The following is a 24,134-nucleotide window of genomic DNA, read 5'->3' as shown; positions in this document are numbered from 1 at the left end:
GACACCCGTAAAAATTGGGGACGGATTTTTTACGAAGGGTAGAAATACATAAACACAAATGTATATTAACAGATTGGAGTTTTAGGGCGTGTTACCTCGTAACCGGCTATTCGTTTTTATCGTTGACACGGAGACTGCGCTTGCTATTAAATAATACACGAATTTCGAGTCATATTATTTTTTATATTTTAAAGTAACTTCATATAGTTTTAATTTTACTAATATACACTTTTTTTTTCTCATTGAGTTGCTATATAATTGAACAGTAGTAACTAAGGAACCGGAACACAACAATACTATGAGTATTGCTGTTTATTGTGGGCGTTACATACCTAGATAGACTTGCACAAAGCCATACCACCAAGTAAATTCTCCGTTGAGTAAATTCTAATAAATGTAAATTCTCCGTTGCTGTGACTGAATTTAGTCAGAAGGACATCATTATCATCATCATATGTAGATATGTGAAGAACTGTTTCTTTTGTCGTGCGCACCCTGAATACAAATCATAATGATGATATTGTAATAGGACAATGATTAATTTTTCAAAACTTATAATAGACTTCAAAAAATTAAGATCACAGAGTTTTATATGAAAAATGATTGATAAAAATCGCACCAGATTGTACCAGCTATTTCCAAAAAAGCTTTTTAATGTAAAATTGTAACCTAAGCCCTACTTTTAACCGTTTGATATCCGATGACATCAAAAACGGTTGTGGCTTTACCTTTGATAATGGAACTCAAGTCTAAATCTAAACATAATAAATAATACAAACAGACAGGAAAAAAAACAATATAAGTTTCCTGCTATAAAGTTACATGATTTGAAGTACACTCGTTAAAGTTGGACCAACTTATTTATTAAAGGCAAATCATATCCTCAGATCTCAAAAGAAAATTTTCATTATAAAGAACTTTTTTATGTGCGCCATCGCTTAAGCGTTTTGGGTTTTCCCTGAGTTTTCGTCCATAAATCGTCAGTTAAGAACTGCGGTTATTTATTTTTGCTCGAACTTTGTACTATAGAATTATGGTAAAAATTACCAAGTGCTGTAAAACGCTATTAAACTTCACCGAGTCTCGACAACATCGAGGGAAAGTTGTGATACGAAACGCGTCTGGACATCAATATTATAAGGAATCACTTGCATGTACTGTTTTAATGTTTATTAACAGTTAATAAACATTAAAAGTCAGATTAAAATAAAATATTAAGTTCATATCTTATGTAGCGACTTTTCGATATAATGATTGTGTTTAATATAAGTATTTTAATTTTAATAACTGTTTATCCATCTTATAAGCAAAAAAAAAGTAAGTGTCCCACTGTTAGGCTCAAGCTGCTCTCTTGAATTTATTCTACCACGCTGCTAGAATGCGATGATGATCCTTCACTGCAGAGCACGATATTAATTTACAAAAAACCTGAAATCTCGGGTTTGAACCCGCAATCGTCGGACACGATTCACATTATCTAACCTTTGAGCCATCTCGGCTCTTACATAGTTTATTTATTTATGAAAATATCAACACCAACAAGGAGTGCACTAATAAATATGAATGATACATTAATCACAAAGTTATATAAACAAAGTGTCTTCTTAATTACATGAATTGCAAATTATAACTACAATTCAAATTCTTTACAAAAATAATAATTAGAATTAAAATATTGATAACAAATAAATTGTTATATTAAGAATTAAATTATTGTAGTTTAGTACATAATTAGAATAAAATACTTTTATAATACATTACAATTTACCGTTATATAAGCATATAGATTATTAAAAATCGAAAGACGCTTGCGAGTACTTTTGAAGTGTAATTTTACAAGATTAAATTCAATTTGAAACTACCACCGATGTAGAATCTACATTCCGAATGAATGTAGATTCTACTGAGAAGAACCGGCATGGTATAGTGTATACGTGCTTATTTTTTTTTTTTTATAGAATAGGAAGGCGGACGAGCATATGGGCCACCTGATGGTAAGTGGTCACCAACGCTCTTAGACATTGGCATTGTAAGAAATGTCAACCATCGCTTACATATCCAATGCGCCACCAACCTTGGGAACTAAGATTTTATGTCCCTTGTGCCTGTAATTACACTGGCTCACTCACCCTTCAAACCGGAACACAACAATATCAAGTATTGCTGTTTTGCAGTAGAATATCTGATGAGTGGGTGGTACCTACCCAGACGAGCTTGCACAAAGCTCTACCACCAGTAAAATACTTATACTAATATACAATAATTTTAGTAGTAAATATAGTTCAGGGACAGCCTATGAATGTCCCATTGCTGGGCTAAGGCCTCCTCTCCCTTTTGAGGAGAAGGTTTGGAGCTTATTCCACCACGCTGCTCCAATGCGGGTTAGTGGAATATACATGTAGCAGAATTACAGTTAAATTTGACACGTGCAGGTTTCCTTACGATGTTTTCCTTCACCGTCAAACACGAGATGAATTATAAACACAAATTATATATAGGCCTCTGCATCTTTGACAGATGATTTAAGCGGCATCGCGAAGGCACTTGCGTTCATGACTGAAAAGACCAATGCGAGAGAGGATCCTCCGGCCGCACTTCCGACAAGTGTATGCGCCCCCAGATGGGCGGGGGTTTGAAGCCCGCTCATAACGCCTAGTGCGTTTTTCTTTTAGTAGTTTAAACCAGTCATTGTCATGCTTTGATTGACCTTCGTGAATAAGGCGTCGCCACTTGGCACGGTCCTCTGCCAGTTCCTCCCATCGATTGCTAGGGATGTTAAACGCAACCATATCACGCTTAGCGCAATCTTTGTAACGGAGCATAGGCCGCCCAACAGACCTCTCTGCATCCACAACCTCTCCCAGTAGTATTTGCCTTGGAAGACGGGTCTGCTCCATTCGATGCATGTGTCCCAGCCACCGTAACCGTTTTTTTTTGAGAATGGCCATGATGCTAGGCAGCTGTGCCTCGCCTAGAACAGACTCGTTTGTCACGCGATCCTGCCATGTGATGCCCAGAATGTTCCGAAGACAGCGCAAGTGAAATGTGTTTAGTCGGCGTTCTTGTTTTGCGTACGTTGTCCACGTTTCTGCTCCATACAAGAGTGTGCTTAGGACACACGATTGGTAAACAAGCATTTTCGTTTTTACCGTGAGGTGTCTGTTATCCCAAGCCCTTGAACAGAGCCTCCCAAACGTAGAGGCTGCTTTGCCGATGCGGAAGTCGATCTCTGCATCAAGCGAGAGATTGCTCGACAAATGCGACCCAAGGTAGCAAAATTTGTTAACCACCTGTAAAGGTGCGCCGTTAAGCAAGATGACTCGTTGCTCTAAACATCCTTGCGCTAAAATAACGGTCTTCTTGCAGTTTATGGACATTGAAAATAGGTCGCACGCTCTGGCAAATTTGTCCATTAGACTCTGGAGTTGAGCTTGGTCATGAGCAACGAAGGCAGCGTCGTCAGCAAAGAGGAGACTATTTACAAATAGGTCCTCCCTGTAGCGTTTGGACTTGAGCATTGAGATGTTGTACAGCCTACCATCGGTTCGCGTGTGTAAGTGGACGCCTTGCTGTTCATCTCCAAAAGCAACCTTCAGAAGCACTGAGAAGAATATTCCGAACAAGGTGGGGGCCAGTGCACAACCTTGACGAACACCACGGTGTACGTCGAATGGCGTGGATGGGTTGCCATTGTGCAGGACGGTGACTTCCATACCTTCGTGGAACGATTGCACTATCCTTAGGAGTTTTGGGGGCATCCAATTCTGACAAGAACCAAGTACAACCCCTCTCTGCTCACGGAGTCAAAAGCCTTATTTAGGTCTACAAATGCAATGACTAGGGGGGTATGTTGCTCCCTACACTTTTCTTGTAGCTGTCTGAGTGAAAATATCATGTCGACAGTTGACCGTTGGGACCTAAAACCACATTGTGCCTCAGGGTATACGCGGTCGGCGAGCCTTTGTAGTTTGCCTAAAATGGCCCTGGCAAAGGCTTTACCGACGATGCTAAGAAGAGATATTCCGCGGTAACAGTTGCAGTCGCCACGATCGCCTTTGCCTTTATAAAGAGTGACGATGTTAGCATCTCGCATATCCTGAGGGACGTAGTTTTCTTCCCAGCACTTAGCCAGGTGGTTATGAAGGATGGGCGAGAGGCACTCAAGCTTGACGACTTCGGTGACAACATCGTCTTTTCCGGGGCTCTTTCCGCATTTGAGCTTCTTGACGGCCAGATAAAGTTCCTCTACTGTGGGCGCAACGTCTAGCTCGTGCCAAGTTGCCAGATTCGGGACAAGCTCCATTGCTTCTGGCTGAATATCCACTGGGCACGAGTAGAGCTCCTTGTAGTATTCTACCCATCTTGCCATCTGACGGGTGCTGTCTGTTATAACAGAACCGTCGGTTTCCTTGAGAGGTGCCGTCTTTTTTGGAGTAGGTCCAAGAGCTCTTTTGATGCCCGCGTATACTCCGCCAATATGCCTTGCACGCTTGGATGCTTTGGCAAAGCTCTGTCCAATACGCATTTACAAAGAAGCGCGTGCTACGCTGGAGTGAGGCTTTTGCCTTCGTGAGATCTTTACGCGTCGCATCGCAAGGGTTAAGGCGAAAATTTAAAGCGGCTTGGCGTTTCGAGTCAATCAAGGGAAGTAAGTGCTCCTCGTTTTCTTGAAACCAGTCGTAAGATTTTGCCTTTTGATAGCCAAAAATCTTGAATGCAGTGTCAGTGAGAAGAGACTTGACTTTTTCCCATTCGACTCGCGCTGATGCCGTATTATCCCAAGTTGCAACTTATTTGCGGACGAGTTCCCCAAATGACTCCACTACTTCCATGTCACGAGTCTTGAAAAGATTTATCTTTTTTCGACCGGGTAGCTTGGAAGAATGGACTCTTCTAGGGACAAGTCGGACTTTAGTATCAACGAGGCTGTGATCGGTGTCACAATCGGCACTGTGAAACGCCCGCATGTGGAACGTTTCCCGTAGATCCCTCCTTCTTGTAAGAGCAAGGTCTAATTGGTGCCAGTGTTTAGATCGAGGGTGCATCCACGAGACTTTCCGCATCATTTTGCCTTTAAAAGAGGTGTTGGTAACACACAGCTGGTGCCTTGAGCAAAACTCCAACAGTCGTTGTCCGTTGTCGTTAAGCTTGCCTATGCCGTGTGCACCGAGGCATTCAAGCCAGGCTGATGTGCCCTAACCGACGCGGGCATTAAAGTCACCCAAAATATGTAGTCTGTCAGTTGGATTCACCCTGCGCACTGTCTCATCGAGCTGGCCGTAGAATTGATCCTTGGTCTCAGGTTTTGAACTAAGCGTCGGTGCGTAAGCGGAAATTAGCGTGACAAAGCCGCTTTTTGTGTTTAGACGCAAGACCATAATCCGCTCGGAAACGCCTACAGGTGTTTCTATGGCGTTGATGAGATGGTTTCGAACCGAGAAACCTACACCGTGCTCTCGTGTTTCCAAGGAACTCTTGCCCTTCCAGTAAAAAGTGTAGTTAGCTTCACGCAAAGACCCTTCGTCTTCAGTTCTGGTCTCTTGTAAGGCTACAATATCGATATTGAGCCTTTTAAGCTCCACGTCGATACTGTAAGTTTTGCGCAGTTTTTGGGCGCAATCGGAGCTTCCGTAGGTGTTCGGGAAGCCTGTCCTCATCGTTCAAACATTCCATGTCGCAAAGCGCATGTAAGCAGCGTTGGTGTGGGTTTTGAGATTTTTGTTTCTTTGAGCAGGTGGTTAATGTCACAGCGTCAACGTCTAGCTGTAAGGCTTGTGTTCCGTTCACCTAGGCGGAACAAGTTAACGCTGAGGCGGATCAGTACCTTATTGATCGGGGGCTGCCCGACTTAAAGCAGGCGGTAACTGATCAATGGATCTACGATGGATCCTCCTACTGTCAAGAGTGGCCCCTGGCGTCCTCACTTACGCCTATTCGTGCTGACTTATAACCGGTGACTGCCACTCTCCGTGTTGTTTTCCACCTGCAAGACAGGTGAGCGAAGTGTCCTCTCCGTGGATGCTGCTACGCCTGGGCCAGGCGACTTTATGGCAACACGGGCTTACCCAGTACCCATGCCACCCTCTCCTCCTCCCCAGCAGGATCCGCAGGAATGACGAGTCAATACGTGTGGTGCTGGTTTGGCCGCAGGTGACTGGCTTACGCCTAAACGGAGGCACCGCTCCGAGCTTAATATTAGTTTTCCTTCTTCTTTGGCGTGACGCTGGGATAATTTTGGGAAACAACGTATCAAGGAGAGGGTGAGGATACTGTGATCACGGAAGAGCAGTCCGGGGTCGCGTACCCGTAGTGATTCCAACCAGCTATCGGACAGATAACTGGTAGATCCACCCTCTGGACAAAAACAAATTAAGCACATGAAAACTCAGTGGTGCTTGCTCGGGTTTGAACCCACGATCATCGGTTAAGATTCACGCATTCTAACCACTGGGCCATCTCGGCTATATACAGTTCGCTACTTATGAAATACCCTGAACGGTAAAGGTAGTCTTTAATCAGAGAAAATAAACATTTGCAGTTCGCTCAATTAAACGAGGACACATATTCGACTTCACTGATTGGTCAATACTTACTTCCTGTTTATGTTGTATATTTAATTCAAACGTTTTTGAAATAAAACCAATGAAAAGTGGCAATTTCGATGTATGTCTATACTACTATTATAAATGTGAAAGTAGCTCTATCTCTGTCTATCTGTTACGTGCACGGTTAAACCACCGAATCGATTTTGATAAAGTTTGTTATGAAGCAAGTTGAACCCCAAGGACGGACGCTTTTTTCTACTTATCCTCTCCCCCTAACATGCGCGCGAAACCGTGGGCGACTACTACTTCTGTATACTGGAAAGTGTTCCAAGCTATAATTTTACATAGCACCGCTGTTAGCATTCGTATCCATTATTATATATTATGATTCTTCTTGCGTACATGTTTATTGTGGAGCGATCGTAACGGTGACGTCTTACTATCAGAAAAACAATTCCGGTCCGGACACTTCCTTAGTGTATTTAGTTAGTTCTTAGATCGCCCCGGCTTGTTTGTTACGGCTGAGATTCAACACTGTTTTTCATGTAAAAATATTGGCGCACTTTGATGGTAATCCTTTGATTTGTGCATGGCATTGGCATGATTATTTAGTTGCTATATAAGAAAATATTCAATATTTTTTTACCAATTTCGATGTTCCGCATCCGCATCTTGCAAACTTTCATGAAATCACGACATATGTGTTTGTAAAATGTCAGTTTTAAAAGTTTAATTTGAATAATAAAAGAAACTATGGCTATATATAGATGCGAGATCTTAGTTTTTCCACTCACAACTGGAACTCCAGCTCTTAACAACATAATGACTTGAAAAGGAATACAAAGGAACAATGGTTTGCACAAAGAGCTATTCTGAGAGACTAGATACTGTCTCGTGTATAAAAAGTAAGTCAAATCTTAGGTTACTTGAATATTTCTGTCTCGCGTTGAAGGTGACGGTTGTATGTATATATTTTTTATTTGATTATTTTAAAGTATTTTTAATAGGCCTTAATTCAATACAAGTGATAATAAGCCGAGATGGCCCAGTGGTAAGAACGCGTGAATCTTAACCGATGATCGTGGGTTCAAGCCCGGGCAAGCACCACGAAATTCTCATGTGCTTAATTTGTGATTATAATTCATCTCGTGCTTTACGGTGAAGGAAAACATCGTGAGGAAACCTGCATGTGTCTAATTTCATTGAAATTCTGCCACATGTGTATTCTAACAACCCGCACTGGAGCAGCGTGGTGGAATAAGCTCCAAACCTTCTCCTCAAAAAAGGGAGAGGAGGCCTTTAGCCCAGCAGTGGGACATTCACAGGCTGTTACGGTACGGTCAATACAAGTACATAAAACGCATACATTACATTTTTAAATATTGTTATATTTTAAATGTTTGAATTGCAAAGTGTAAAGTTTTTATCCATATAACACATTTAAAATAGTAATTAATATGTAATTCATTTTGCTAATTATGCTATGCTGCTTTTTTATATATTGTTTTTTTTTTTTTTAATATAAAAGATAAATTATTGCAGTCGCTGACTTTTCTGTAGTTAATATATTTGAGACTTGCAAATTCCTCGCATAAAGTTTTTTTTTCTGTTATAGTTTTGGCAGCGTTCGCTTCCAGAACGCCTGGGACAATTTTCTTTCCCACGACGGCTGCATATTAAGTTATCTCAAAAATATGCAACATTTTAACGTACTATACCTATAATCAATATATATTTAAGTAAGATTAACCATTCCCTACACCGCCAATGCACCTCCGAGCTTGGGAACTAAGATGTCAATTCACTTGTGCCCATTATTTTACTGACTTAGCCTCGGATTTATACCTGAACTTTATGGCACCGGCCTAGGGGCCCCGCCAACTGAGTAGTCCTAACCAGCCAATAATAATATAATTTTACTCTAACCGTTTCAGAATGAGAGGCCTCAAATGTCAAAGTGCCTAGGGGCCTTGGATCTCTTACACCCGGGCCTGGAGACTCAATCAAATAGACTTATATAAACTACATTAAATTGTAACATATTAATTTGTTATATTAATAGTGTTTACACATGTTCAAGTTTGTTGAATTCATGAATAAGGGATTAAAATTCAGTCTGTAATGTAAGCACTTATTGTAATTACAGAAGTGTAGTTGCAGAGATTGTCCGACTATAATATCGTACGCTATTAAATTTCACGTTAATTGCATTTTGTCCGAAATGCTATAAAATACTTTGTAGTTTTATTAATGATAAAAAATGAGGATAAAAAATTTTGGAGTATATTATTGAATAAGTGTATTTTTTAATTTAAAAAAATAAATTCAAAAACTTTTGTCATGGATCCTATCCTTTGGCCACGTTTAAATGAAACTAACCCTGAAGAACCAGCAAAGGAGAAATCTGTTCAAGTTCGAAAGAACATTCGCCCAAATGTCTTGTATCGTATCTGCCTTTGTCTTTGCAAAGGCTTTGATGATTTTCTCATGTATCCCATTATTAGACCTTGATCTGTGACCACTAAGGTTCTTCCCCCCCCCCCTTCTGAACCAATGAAACTTTAGATAATTAGCTGAAGATAAACTATCGCTTTACACATTTCACTTTAGTCTCAAATTGGTGTCACGGAAAAATATATTTTTTATATACAAATATATTGTAGCCGTTTGTATTTTAATTTTCAACAGAAAACAATTCAATCAAAGGGCTTTGAACTCTTAGAATGTGCCACCTTATAACACTAGACCAACGAGCATTGGGTGCATGGGTGCATGTACGAGAAAAACATTGGCAAAAAGTACTACTACACTACTATTAACTTAAAATAATATGACTTATGAATATATCTTATGTAAAATAACTACTAAAACTGCTACTCAACTATGTATGTATACTATGATACTAATAATGTACCAGCGAAAACTGTTAATGTACACTTATTACGTAAGCCTTTAATTTTTTTTTCTTATTTATAGTTTTGTAATTTTCTCTGTAAGTGATTTAAATGTAAATCTTTTGAGAAAATAAATGTCTTTAACCACAAAAAGTAAACTATAGTTATCTAAGGCAACTTCAAATAAAACTTTTTAAATACAAAATAAAATTAAATACCTGTTAATAACAATATTCAACCCTGACAAAGATAATTCTTAAAACTTCAAAGGCAGATTTTTATAAAAACGAGAAGCAAACATCTCAGGCAGCCATTAATCCGTGTCAACAAGACGTCGAATCAGTAATTAAGAAGTTTATCATAAAGCAAAAAATTAAGCAACGCGAGCGTTCGACCCAAATATAGTTGGGGTGTAAGTGCAGGCGAACAACATTATGTAAAAAGTACTAAATTTTCTTTGGTGTCATCCTTATATTGATTAGACTATGTTTGATGGAGCCATCTGAACAGGGCATATATAGCGCTAGTATGTGCGCAACCACGAGTACACTCTGAATTCCTTCACTGTCATAATCCAATGGGACCACCAATCCGACACGACATGAAAAATCAAGTGCAGGATCAAAGGGTTTTCGTGTTATTCGTGGAACAAGAATGTAAACACTATTCATTTCAGAATTCGGGATACCACTGAAAATTTTTCGACAGAAAAATCCTATAACTTTTTATTGCCCCGGTCAAAGATTTGAAACCTCTTTGAAGAAGAACACCGAGGGGTGTGTGCAATCTTAAAAGCTAACCACTACACGAATGTGTTTATTGCTTCTATTATAATATTTTGAGAATCTTAATACTAATTTTATCCGTGCGAATACGAAACGAGTAGCTCATAATATTATAACTAAACAATAAGTAGGCTTTGACCAATCGGCATATCACTACAAATGTATGTATAGCTTCATATAAAATTTGTCGGTTATTAATCTGTTCAACTTGTTGATGTGTAGGTATATAATTAATAATAATTGTCTATGGTAACATCGGGCATAAGTTTTTGTTCTATGTAGTAGGGTCTGTGCCGGAAAGTAATTGTAATAATAAATATCTTATGAAGTAAAAAATAAATATATCGCTACTCGCTCACACGGAGACCAGACATTGTCCTGATATTATTTTAATTTACGTTTCTTCCCGTCTGTGATGAATACGGCAAAACAAAATTTTGAGATTGCCTACTTAACTCTGCATTGCAGATTTCGCTATAAGAATAACAAAAGAAATTCAGCTTAAACGATTTGCCAGCTTTTTGTACTTGAGAAAAATTTCCTCTCTCTATTCCATTTCGTTTTGCACTTCTAGCGAAGTAAATGTTTTGATATAAAGGAAAAATGTTTAATTCTTTTTTGTTATTTGAGAGCATTTATATTATTAACGATTTATAAACGTATGTATTTATTTTAATAAAATACGAAAAACTCATTCAATAACCATACTAATGTTATAATATGTTACTCTGTATGACTGTTACGCTTTCACTAATAAACATTGTACCGATTTTATGGTATGGTAAGCCAACTTGAACCTCACTAAAGGATATAGGCTATTTTTTTATTCTTAACACCTGCCAGCCCCCCAGTAACAGTAACAGCCTGTTAATGCCCCACAGCTGGGCTAAGGCCTCCTCTTCCTTTTGAGGAGAAGGTTTGGAGCTTATTCCACCACGCTGCTCTAATGCGGGTTGATATAATGCATATGTGGCAGGATTTTAATGAAATTAGACACATGCAGGTTTCCTCACGATGTTTTCCTTCACCGTCAAGCACAAGATGAATTATAAACACAAATTAAGCACATGAAAATTCAGTGGTGCTTGCCCCGGTTTGAACCCACGATCATCGGTTAAGATTCACGCGTTCGAACCACGAGGCCATCTCGGCTTTTTCTCGACCAGTCCCCCAAAAAAGCTATATTATTTTATTTTAGAAAATAAAGTAATATTTATATTATTATATTTAAGTGGTGATCTAATAAATAATTAAATAAAAAGTAGATACGTTAGTAATTGTGTGTTTTAGACCCATTCTATTTTGTGCTACCTTATTTTGTTTTTTGTTAAAACCCTATTTCTGTTTCCGTCACAAAAGTAGTCTGGAAAAGATAGCTGTAGCGACAAGGCCGTCTGTGCACGCTATTATAGCCGAATATGCTGTGTTATGATGATGTATTGTTTTGGGCAATACTGTTTATAAATAATAATAATACAAATTTGGTTCCATTTTTTTAAGGTTAGTATTGACGTCGAGTTTATTATTATAGTTTTCTTTTGTAAGTTCTTGCCTCGTTTAGACCTCGCTCAGCAGATTCTGCACATGATTGGAGTTGGGTGCTGTTGTTAAGCCGCATGTAATCGATTAAATAAAAATTGAAAAAATCAAATCCATACAACGCGGAAATGCGGCCTGCATTATGGGCATCTTTGCGTCGGGTGGGAATCGGGACGGACTATTTTAAAATTTGACTAAAATAATAAAAATTAAAAATGTAAATTTGAATCAAATCCTATGTAATGATCATGATTATTTGATAATAAATTCATCTATTATATTAAATCAAATATGTTCTGTTCACCGTACCGATTAATTTACTGTGTCCAGTTTATTCAACGAAATAAATAAAATATGATATTCCAAAGTTTGTGGATACGAATACCTACCTAAATTGAACGATATTAGTTTATATTTTTATGTTTTCGAAAACCCAGTTCAAGTTAAATTTAAATATATATATATATATATATAACTCTTTTCTTGCTATTTATGATTTATTACAAAAGTAAAAAAATGTAAACATTTTTGTGGCCTTACAAACGTTGCACTGCGGCTAAACAATAAACAGTGATTTCGCTTTATTTATGTCATTATTCATTTGACATTTGGAAGATATGACACAGTATTGTTTAAAAAACCATTCTCCATACAATGTTTATAAGGCCATTAATATTTAAAACGTAATGGTATTTTAAATTTATTACTTACAATTTTAATATTTTTTACGATCAAAACAAATTTTAAATAAATGCTTTAAATTAATATTTAAGTTATTATTAACAATAATTGTAACTGTTATATACTTAACTACAAACGCATTTTTAGAAAAATAATCGAATACCAGTAATATATATTTTAAATATTGTATTTGCCTACGTGTTAAGGGCAGAGGGGCAGTAGTCTATGTTGGGGTTTAAGCTTCCATCAAAATTTAATCAAAATCGATTCAGTGGTCTAGCCTTGAAAGCGTAATAGACAGGCAGTTACTTTCGTATTTATAAGAACAGATAACCTTTCTGTATATTATTAGGTCCTTACATATGAAAATAGCGTTTTGTCGTACTGACCACTTTGATCTGAAATATCTCCTCTTTGGTTAAGAATTCCTAATTCAAATTTATAAATTCATTTAGCTGGTACATTTGAGTATTGAAAACAGTCATTCACTTGTTTTTTCCTCATTATTTTTCTTTGGCGTCGCTTATTACCGCACAATGGAAAACATGAAATATCGGTATATTTACGAGTACGAGTTCTACCGTGGCACCAGTGCTGCAGAAACAGCTCGAAGGATTAATGATGAGTACGGCGCTGGTGTCGCAAAAGAAAACATAGTACGTTTTTGGTTTCAACGTTTTCGTTCTGGAAATTTCGACCTTCAGAACCAACCCTGTGGACGGCCGGAGACCAAAAAAAATGGAAAATGAAGAATTAAAGGCTATTGTGGAAGCTGATCCATCACAAAGCACTTCAGAGATAGCTGCAGGCTTCGGAGTAAGTGATAAAACTATATTAATCCACTTGAAGCAAATAGGGAAAATAAAAAAACTTGCACGATGGGTACCTCATGAATTGAGTGAATCGAACTTGCAAACCCGATACAATAATGAAGGGATTTTAAATTGAATCATTACTTGTGATGAAAAGTGGATACTGTACGATAATCAGAAGCGCTCGTCGCAATGGCTGAACGCTGGAGACCCAGCCAAATCCTGCCCTAAACGAAAATTGACTCAGAAAAAGTTACTTTGTTTACTTGTTTGGTGGACTAGCGCCGATGTCTTTCACTACAGCTTTCTAAATCTGGCCAAACGATTACGGCAGATATCTATTGTCAGCAACAACAAACAATGAAGGAAGAACTAGCTGCTAAACAACCGAGATTAGTCAATCGCTCTAGGCCACTACTGCTTCACGACAACGCAAGACCACACACTGCACAACATACAACCACTAAGTTAGATGAGCTACAATTGGAATCTGCGACATCCACCGTACTCCCAGGACCTTGCTCCAACAGATTACAATTTTTTCCGGAATTTGGACAACTTACAAGGAAAAAAATTCAAGTCCGATGCGGCAGTCCAAACCGCCTTCAAAGGGTTTATTGATTCTCGCCCCCATGGTTTTTTAGTGAAGGGATCAATGAACTACCTATGAGATAGCAAAAGTGCATAGATAACAACGGTGCATACTTTGATTAATATATTTTACAAAAAAAAATTGACTTTATATTCCTCCCGTACAAAACGCCAATTTCATGTAAGGAACTAATATATGACTTGTTTATGTTGAATACTTATACATATAAGTACATAATACGACACAAAGCGTCTTAATTATAACGTACTTTTTGATATGGAGACATGACGTCTGGAGGGCTAAGCAGGCACTACAGATTAAACTTCCCTACTTCCACTGGGTCAAGAATTGACAGGATTATGGATTTACTACCAGAATTAAGGACACTGCAGTTAAATTGCAGGTGAAGAAATGCCCAGGTAATGGGGAAAACCCTAATAATCTGCTTTTTAAATGATATCTAATAAGCCTTAGGCCGAATGGAAGCATTAATAAATATAACTTTACTAGGCGGTAGGGCTTTATGCAAGCCCGTCTGGATTTTATTTATTATTGTTTTGTTCGTGTAACTACAGGCACAAGGTAGTAAACGTTCTTCCTTCAATGCTGAGTATGAGAAAAATTGTAAAAACAAATTAAGCACATGGAAATACCATGGTGCTTGCCCGGGCTCGAATCATCACAATCATCAGATAAGATTCACATTCGCTGGTCTATCTCGGCCCAAAGATACAATATGAAAACTCAAAATCAGCTTTAAAAAACCAAAATTTATTTATCTACATTAAAATTCCTTACAAATATTCTAATAAAATGCATTAAAAGCAAATTCAAGCTTTATACACATCACTATGTTTGTAATTAATTTTCTTATCAATCCCCAGAAGTTGCCTGATGATGAAATTAGGGAGACGTTTGTGTCGCCAGCGAGTTGGCAACGGGGTGTGGTTGGCTTTCTCCAACTTACTGGCTAAATACTGCTCAGCAGAGAATGCATTTGCTTGCTTTATCATAGCCAAGAGTTCATTTTGAAAGATCTTCTCCTTCTTGATACGACGATTCTTTTTTACCTGAAAATTTTTGTTTTCATTAGTGCCTTTGTATTTTGTAACAGCCTGTTAATGTCCCACTGCTGGGCTAAGGCCTCCTCTCCCTTTTTGAGGAGAAGGTTTGGAGCTTATTCCACCATGCTGCCCCAATGCGGGTTGGTAGAATACAAATGTGGCATAATTTCAATGAAATTAGACACATGCAGGTTTCCTCACAATGTTTTCCTTCACCGTCAAGCACGAGACGAATTATAAATACAAATTAAGCACATGAAAAATCAGTGGTGCTTACCCAGGTTTACATGCACAATCATTGGTTAAGATTCATGCGTTCTAACCACTATGCCATCTTGACTTATGAATATTAAATTTTATAATATATATATTATATGCATTGTGTCTCAAAAAGCACATATAGCCTTTGCTGCTGCCCCTCAATTACTAAGAGTGAGGTATATAGAGATACACACACCTGTGCACTATAATATTTCCATAGTAATTGGCTTGTCGCCTATGAGAATGGCCAATACCTAATTTGATAAGGAGAGACAGAAAACTTCGTATCATATGATTTATTGTTTATTGTTGTTACTAGTTAATCTTAAATTTTCATATTTATACAATATTTATCACTATTTCTAGCAAAACCATATATACTGTTATCTACAATACATAGGTCTGTATTGAGTACTATCATCACAAGTTGTGAAATACTAACAAACTTATATGAATATATTTACTAAATATATATATATATATGCACTAAGTAGGCAGACTGGAAAATGGATAATTGCCTATATATAGTAGTGCTGTAAAAAATATAAACCATTTGGCACATCAACAATGTACCACTAACAATGAAAAATAATATGTATGCCTGTACTTACTGGCTCACTACTCTACAAACCAAAACATTTATAACATACTAAGCATTTCTGCTTGGCAGTAGAATATATGATGAGTGGATGGCAGAGGGGTATGCACAAAGTCCTACCACAAAGTAATGCTTATTGTTATAATGTAATAATATAATATGTTTTATTGTTCAAACATCTTAACATGTATTAATAGACAATTTAATACACACCCTTGCCCAGCGATGCCTCATCCTCTTCCAAAGCTTCCTTCTCTGGTGCTTCTTCATCTTTTTCCTCCGAATGACAATCAAACGTACAGCTAGCTTCTCTTCTTGATGGATAGCTGGCAATTCAATTTCATCTTTTCTCCAGTTTGTGTCAATTATGGGTAGGATAGACCGGGGGTTTACTATTGGTATGTAGGATAAGGGATCTTGCTGCTTTTTATACTGTGTTGGTTTGTCCTTAATATCGAAAATGATGCTATGTGGACTGAAGTTAATAGTTTTCGCTTTGGAGATTAAATCCAATTTTGTTGTAACCGCTGTTGGTGCAGGTCTGCATTCTTTCAATGTGTTTAGAGCTGTCTTTAAGTTTATCAACCGTAAATCTGTAAAAGTAAAATATCCCAATAAATAAAATTAAATTTAATAGAACACCAAACCTGAAGTGTTACGTACATTTTACGGTGTTCTGAAGCGAGTTCATCATGTTTCGCTTCTTTGCAAATTAATATTTAAAAAGAGGACATTATTTTATTAACTTATTATACTTTAATTTATATAATCGTTAATTGTAATTTATTTCTAAAATAACCTCAACTTTAACATAAAAATAAACTGACAGTGACAATTAGACACAGACTCATGAACATGATCAGCCTTCAATGTTTTTTATATTGCTTCTACGAAAAAGCTAAAGTATTACAACGTACAGCCTATTAAGTTAATAAAATTGACAAAAAATATTTTCTTTTAGATAAATGAGATTAGATAGAGAATTAGTTAGGAAACGATAGCTAAAATTGCTTTTATTTAATTGTTACAGTCATGTCTTTAAACAAATATTAGAAATAAATATTCAAATTTTATCGTTTAAATATTTCTTGATCAGTTGGCACAACACCAATGTCACCCACTATTGCCACTGCCATTTGATTACCTGAAAAAAGTGTATTTTTAATGCTATTAGTTTTTACCAATCTTTTAATTAAGTCATTACATATTCCGTTCAATATATGAATCTATTTACTCGTATTTATTTTTAATATCGAATGGATTTCTAAGTAACTAATACCTTTAACACGAATCCATGTTTTAAATTAAAGAAAAGCCTAAAACTTAAACCTAAACTTTGGTTTCAAACTTAATTCACACTGGGACAAGCATTATTGGGTTTCCATGTTCTTAGTTTGTGCTTATAACTCAATGTGTGCTTGGCGGTGAAGGAAAATATCGAGAGGCAATCTGGCCCTATATATTAACATTGTGGCTGTTTGTTCGAATTAGCAGTCCACATCTTCAAGAGAAGTCTTAGCCAAGCAGTGGCACTGGCTATAGTTTCAATTATATAATTTGCGTACAATGAAATAAAAAATTAATACAAAATCTGCTTTTATGCTTAATCATAAATCATTTCTTTAATATAGTACAATAATATAATCTAAAATACTAACAATTCGATGACAAAGACGTTGCCGTAGCTTTAATTTCTTCAAGACTAATCATGTCGATCATGGTGAAAGAATCCTGTACACTATCTATCTGTGAATTATTGGCTATCTGTAAAGCGAGATCTTCTGATACTTTTACACAGTCCTCTTCATGAAGGGCGAGGCTTAGTTCTGAAAACAAAAAATGTAGTTTACATTTTATAATATGTTACTAATTTTATGAACGTGTAAGTTTGTTAAAACGTGTAAGTATATTTCCAGCATGAAGATAGAAGCATTTTACTTTTAATACGTTTCCGTAGAATAAAAGTGGAACTTTAAGTAACTTAACAAACCGTATACGTAACTGAACTTTAACTGTAACGTAACTGATTTGGACTTATTTATTTTATTTATATATAATTAACGATATATAATAATAATAATAATAATAATAATAATAATATCCTGGGACATTTTTCACACACGGCCATCTGATCCCAAATTAAGCTTGTACAAAGCTTGTGTTATGGGAACCAGACAACTGATATACTGCATATACTACCTTTATTTTGTAAATACATAATTATATAGAAATAAGTTTTTATATATATATAAGTTTTTTTGGTACTACGTAAGACTTATGTTTATAAAAAAAAAATGTATTAAAAACAAATTTTAAAAAATATAATATTCATCCTCATGATTTTGATAGGGATTATTCCCAGTATCATGACTTTTGATACTTAGGGGTCAGCTCGAATGCAATTACAAGAATTATATTTAGTGAATCGATCCATTTATCAAATTGTATTAATTATTTATCAGTATAATGTTCATATTCGTTCACAACTTATAATAACCTTCCCAATAAGAAAATGATAACATAACGCACTGTTTCCTTATAGAATAAGTTTTAAATTTTATAATAAGTCAGTGCTATAGTAAACACCGAGAGATGAACAGAGTCACAATGTTAATGTTATTTTCAATTTTCGCTTTCACGTTGTGCACCGCTGAATCAGAGTTTAGTTCGCGACCGACAAATGTCAGCTTGCGCCTTATACATCTAACTTACCAAGCGGAGAAAGGTCCAGTCGTCTTAGGACCTTTCGGGATATGGAACTTGATGGCAGGCATATCATTCGGTGCTACTGGCGTAACGAAAAGGCAAATCAACAGAGCATTTAAATTATCAAGAGATAAAGAAAAGTTCAACGAAGAATACAAAAACTTAACAGACACACTATTCCCTGTGAATACTAGTGAAGTAAAAGCTTGGAATGAAAATTTCTTTTTTGTGGACAATGATATCGTTATATATACAGATTTTGTAGAAATATTAATGAACGATTACCGTACAACATTCACGTCTATCGACTTTTACGACCCAGTCTCCGCTGCTAATCAGGCAACTCAAATAATCAAAACCTACTTTCCAGATTCTGAAAGTGTCTTTAGTTCAGATGATTTCAAAGATTCCTCAATTATTATGAGCAATGTTTTATGGTTCGAAGGTTATTGGTCATCACTCTTTAACGTATCACATACCAGATTGGAATTAGTAAACTCCTTCGACGGTAGAACGGGTAGTGTACACATGATGAAAATGAGAGCGAAAGTGCGTTCTAGTCACATAGAAGTGATGAAGGCTACCGTGACAGAATTACCATATGGAAATGACGGGAAGTACTGTATGCTGCTGTTATTTCCTGACCCAAACGTCAGTATAGAAGAAGTATACAGTCAGTTCGAAACAGTTACATTCAGGGATATATTTGCTCAGCTTCAGAGCGACGAAGACAAATTTGGTCTAAAAGAAATCGATGTCAAATTACCGCGATTCGCAAAAAGATCGAAACTCGAATTACGTACTCCACTTAACCGTATGGGTATTTATAAAGCATTTGAACGAGAATATGCTCAATTCGGTTACATAACTGGAGATCCTTATTACATTGATTCAATTGAACATAACGTAGTAGTTATGGTAGCTGAAATGGGAACCATTGCGTATGCAACTACACCGGGTATGAACCGAGCATATACTACTTTCAGAGAAGATAAGGTAATGCCCCCTTTTACTTTCTTTATCATAGAAAAGCCTACTGCAACTGTGATTTTTGGAGGAATATTCTAGAATATTAGTAGTATTTACTTTTTTTTAATAATATCCTGGGACATTTTTCACACACGGCCATCTGATCCCAAATTAAGCTTGTACAAAGCTTGTACTATGGAAACCAGACAACTGATATACTACATATACTACTTTTCTTTTGTAAATACATACTTATATAGATAACACCCAGACTCAAGACAAACAGACATGTTCATGCACACAAATGTCTGTCCTGGGTGGGAATCGAACCCACAACCTTTGGCGTGAAAGGCAAGTATCTACCAACCACACCAACCGGCTCATCGGCTTACTTGTATCAAATTTGCTAAATACTATCGAATGATTTGTTATTTATATGTATTGACTAGTAATTTGTCTCAAATCTATATAAATAGTGAGTTTATTGTGTATAAAGTTTAAATAAAATGCATTAACAATAAAGTGTATGCAACCATAAGGAGGAATATTCCTAATAGTAATTGTAAACAAATAAACTATTATCAAATCAAGATATTCAATTTATTTAAGTTTTAAAAAAGTATTAGCAATAAAATTCGTACAACCCTCAATAGTAACTTGTTTATGTATTTCTGTTATATCTTATTTGAAATAATTTCGCAGGCAAAATATACAATTTAGATACGAAATATTGCTCCATGCTAAACATATAGTCATATATGTACGTTGATTGTTTTTTTTATTAAATCACATATAATGGTCACATGTTGTTTTGTTTCCTAACTAATTTGTTTTTTTACGGTAAGATTATTAAATTTTTTAAACGGTATATGTTTATATTTTGCAATTTGACTAGATTTAGTTATGACTCGTGTTTAGGTTTATAAGGATAATTGCGTGATTTTGTAACTGACTCAACATCAAAACCCAAACGTATTTTTGACTCTGCAAAATCGGTTCTAAGTAAATTCTTATGTTATAAAAAGGAAATAGTATGTGTCATATAATAGACTTTATACTGAAAATTGCGATGAATCATATGCTTATGGGCTATATGTATACGGTTTTCAAACAGACGTTTTACAGCATGTAAATAGTTTAAACATCAATTTCACATTCATCTATAATTCTGTCATCAGTAATTTGTTCAAAAGATGAAGAATAGGAAGACAAATCAATGTGTTAAGCAACCGCTATAGCATAATGCTTATCAGTAATAGAATAAAGATAGAACTCACTTAATCTCTTCTTTCCATCTTGGATCTGTGTAAAGTTTAAATCACCAACATTCGCAAGAAACTCTGACACAGCGAAAGCATTCCTGTTGGCGTTAGCTGATTTCGTTTTAGCTACAATGCCTAATAAAATTGGTAAGTATCAAAATACTTTTACTAACTTTAAATAATTACTAATTTAATTTTAATTAAATATTATAAGTTTACAAATTAACTTAAAAAATAATAAAATAAGCTAACAGTATACAATATAACAAGTATACATTATAACAAGCAAATGCACTAGCTGAAGAGAAAAAGCGGTTTCAATGCGTAATCTGTCTTTTTTTCAGTTATTAACATTACCGACATGACAGGATTTTACCCACCTGTCGCTTAAGAAGCACCTGTGTTATCGATTGGTATGTTTTAGCATAAGCATTGTGGTTTATTTTGCTCGTCTGCGTAATTGTTATGCTATTATTACTATAGTTATTATTCTTGTAAAAGTTACCAAATATTCCAGTTTCTGCGTATGAAATGTTGAAAGCTCTAAAATTAGTGTAAATATCATCCCCAGTCATTAATCCGAGTGGTGGTTGGGGGATTCGATCCAGCTCGTGTTGTCCTTGTTGCATGTTGTCCACACCGCAAGCCGCCATCACGATTGCGTGTTTAAATAAATTGCTTAAAGTATTAGACAAATATATTTTTTACAACAACAATTTTAACAAAGAAATAGACCCTAAGTATTCTGAAGTTGTAAGGGGAACGCGTTTTTACACTACTTGTTATTAAATCTCTGCAGTAATTATCTAACCTAATGCATTTTGCTTAAATATTTCCCAGTATTTTTTTTATTATTCTGCGTTATTATGACTGTTATAGCTAAACAATTAATTGTAAAATTTACTTTAAATCATCTGTTCCACAACTTGGTATGGCCACCGCTATCCATGTATCGCTGCCAGAACCTAGATCGTAATACTCGAAGCCCCCACGAGGTCTTGATGGGGGATGATCTTTTAATTTCGGTTTTTCCTAGAAAATATCTTCAAATTATTTCAGAGAACTTATAAACATTGTTTTACATTTTCATTATATCTACTTTATTCGACATACAATCAAATGTGTTAACCGTTAATAATTATATATGTAAGACATTAAAACTCGACACAGAAACCGTTTTTAAAAATAACTTTGTGAAATGTGCAATATAGAAATGATATTCTGTCATGAAGAATCCGGAAGAATAAGATGGTAATATGATATGAGCCATACTCTTTGGGTATCAATCATTTCCGCTAACTTCATAGTTTCTTCAAATGGCACTCCTACACTCGCCACACAACAGTTACTCGATTTAAAGTTACACTTCACGTAGTCATTCAATATATCTCCAGACATTTGATCAATTCTTTCGTCCTCACAGAAAACTGAATTCGCAAGAGGTCCAGCCCAAAATGCTTTTTGAATCAAATCTAGAACACGTTGTTCTGGATCTATCCTAGCCAGATCGCCCCTCACTAATGATTTTCGATCAGATATTTCCCAGTCGTGATAACAACATCTGGTAAGAAGGAGATTATTTAAATTATAATTAAAACAACTCATGCCTATGACTCATATGAGCTAGTTACTCGACATTACAAGTTTGGATTTCCCAAAATATATACTATGAAAACCTTCGATAATATTAAGTGATTTCAGATATTCTTAAATCAAAAAATGATAATTGTGCATCCAAACCCATGTAAAGTATAAAGTCAAGCCCATGAATTTATCATTGTTAGGGAACGGCCTACCCTCTTCCGAGTATGTGATGAGTGGAAAGTCAACTTTCAACAATAATTTAAATACATCGCTATAATAAATATATAATGTACCTTACAGCAGTGTCCAGAAGATAATACTTGAGATCTGAAAAATATAGGAGCGGGCATTGTAATGTGTAAGAAATAGATTGTCTATCCGAGGAACAAGTCAAATAAGCGCCATGTTGTTGTAGAACTCGTAACTTAGAGAAGGCAGTGAAACCGCATCCGGATCCTGATGATGCTGCGCGGAGGAAGTGTGAAGCGCCAAGGAAGTTGGAGCTCTCGTATCGAGAACCAGCCTAAAGGATAGCTTGGTTTATACTTTTTTTCTAAAAACTATTCTATAATACAAATATTGGAAATTATAGTTTTTTAAATAAAATCAGTTAAGAATATTTTATTAAGAAAATAAAAATTGTCTATGGGTACATCTTAATATTTTTGATTGAAACGTTTCAGTATGGTCTATGGCGGATAAAAAAAACTCTGTCATAATTAATACGTATATAGTGAATTTATAGATAAATAAGACTTCAAGCTTATGGTGGTATACAGTTACCTGGAACATAATAGTACAGGCTGTCATCAATGCTCCGGAAGTCTTTGCAGCGACAATTTTTGTACCGTTCAACATCTCTGATCTTTGTACTTCCATCGGTCCATAGCTGGGCTTGGGCCAGCAGACCGATTCATAACATTCGCTCGTCGATAGCTTCTTTACATGGATTAAAAGTATGGAGAATAATTTCTTCATTATATAAAATTGCACTAAATAATTACAATATAAGTAATATTATTTCTTAAAATATTATAACTTTATAATTGACGTCAAGTTTGGTCATAAAATGACAAATTATGTTGACATGAGATGAGTTATAAGTGTCAAAACGTGAAAAACAAAACATACTGATAGTTCAATACACAACAACGCGCCCCACTCTTTTCGACAATCGTTACAGTAACTTTTTTTATATAAAGAATAGGAAGGCGGACGAGCATATGGGCCACCTGATGATAAGTGGTCACCAACGCCCATAGACATTGGCATTGTAAGAAATGTTAACCATCGCTTACATCATCAATGCGCCACCAACCTTGGGAACTAAGATGTTATGTCCCTTGTGCCTGTAATTACACTGGCTCATTCACCCTTCAAACCGGAACACAACCATACCAAGTACTTCTGTTTTGCGGTAGAATATCTGATGAGTATGGGGGTACCTACCCAGACGAGCTTGCACAAAGCTCTACCACCAGTAACTTATTATTAATAATAAGATAGTTATAATAGTTTAAATAAGATCTGCGTTTTAAACAATCAAAATAAAGAAATTATAAATAGAGAAATAAGCTTCTGCTGGGTTGCCTATCAAAACAGGACTGCAAGTAATTATAATTAATGTTTATTTAACAATTTCGTTTATAAGCTGCGAATATGAATAATATAGTTCATTTTATAGCAAGCTAACTTACCCTCAACCTTTCGACATCCAGTTCTAAACAGGTATAAATTCGTAAAATATTTATGTTTATACGTTTAGAACGAATCATATATCAATAGCTTATTTTTTGTCTCTAGAATAGTTTATAATTGATATATTTATTGATTTATTTATTG

General features: G+C 35.9%; 2 protein-coding genes across 2 annotated transcripts; both read right to left on the bottom strand.

The window, feature by feature from the left end:
- Positions 1–14,598: 14,598 nt before the first annotated feature.
- On the bottom strand, positions 14,599–16,606 carry LOC126773299 (uncharacterized). Its single transcript, XM_050494128.1, has 3 exons — positions 16,435–16,606; positions 15,985–16,364; positions 14,599–14,918 (listed from the first exon to the last, which is right to left on the bottom strand). Exons 1-3 carry the CDS (start codon positions 16,463–16,465, stop codon positions 14,679–14,681), a joined length of 651 nt encoding a protein of 216 aa, XP_050350085.1. The 5' UTR covers positions 16,466–16,606; the 3' UTR covers positions 14,599–14,678.
- Positions 16,607–16,667: 61 nt separating this feature from the next.
- Positions 16,668–23,754, bottom strand: LOC126773250 (uncharacterized). Its single transcript, XM_050494058.1, has 8 exons — positions 23,076–23,754; positions 22,586–22,815; positions 21,981–22,269; positions 21,613–21,740; positions 21,214–21,386; positions 20,724–20,843; positions 17,430–17,597; positions 16,668–16,915 (listed from the first exon to the last, which is right to left on the bottom strand). Exons 1-8 carry the CDS (start codon positions 23,268–23,270, stop codon positions 16,842–16,844), a joined length of 1,377 nt encoding a protein of 458 aa, XP_050350015.1. The 5' UTR covers positions 23,271–23,754; the 3' UTR covers positions 16,668–16,841.
- Between the last annotated feature and the right edge of the window lie 380 nt (positions 23,755–24,134).

This window comes from Nymphalis io, chromosome 14 (genome assembly GCF_905147045.1).
Source record: "Nymphalis io chromosome 14, ilAglIoxx1.1, whole genome shotgun sequence".
Classification (NCBI taxonomy): domain Eukaryota; kingdom Metazoa; phylum Arthropoda; class Insecta; order Lepidoptera; family Nymphalidae; genus Nymphalis; species Nymphalis io.
Note: the sequence above shows the minus strand (reverse complement) of the source record. Positions and strands in the feature narration are given on the sequence as shown.

Bases quoted from the DNA above. Each gene is read 5' to 3' on its own strand.
- LOC126773299 (XM_050494128.1), bottom strand. From the start codon at position 16,465: ATGATGAACTCGCTTCAGAACACCGTAAAAT. The intron at 16,365-16,434 runs GTACGTAACACT...TTACTTTTACAG, and splicing joins GCTTCAGAACACCGTAAAAT to ATTTACGGTTGATAAACTTA. The intron at 14,919-15,984 runs GTGTGTATTAAA...AAAAATTTTCAG, and splicing joins TGAGGCATCGCTGGGCAAGG to GTAAAAAAGAATCGTCGTAT.
- LOC126773250 (XM_050494058.1), bottom strand. From the start codon at position 23,270: ATGAAGAAATTATTCTCCATACTTTTAATCCATGTAAAGAAGCTATCG. The intron at 20,844-21,213 runs GTAACTTTTACA...CAATTTTATTAG, and splicing joins CGCAGAAACTGGAATATTTG to GCATTGTAGCTAAAACGAAA. The intron at 17,598-20,723 runs GTGAGTTCTATC...TTTTGTTTTCAG, and splicing joins AGATGGAAAGAAGAGATTAA to AACTAAGCCTCGCCCTTCAT.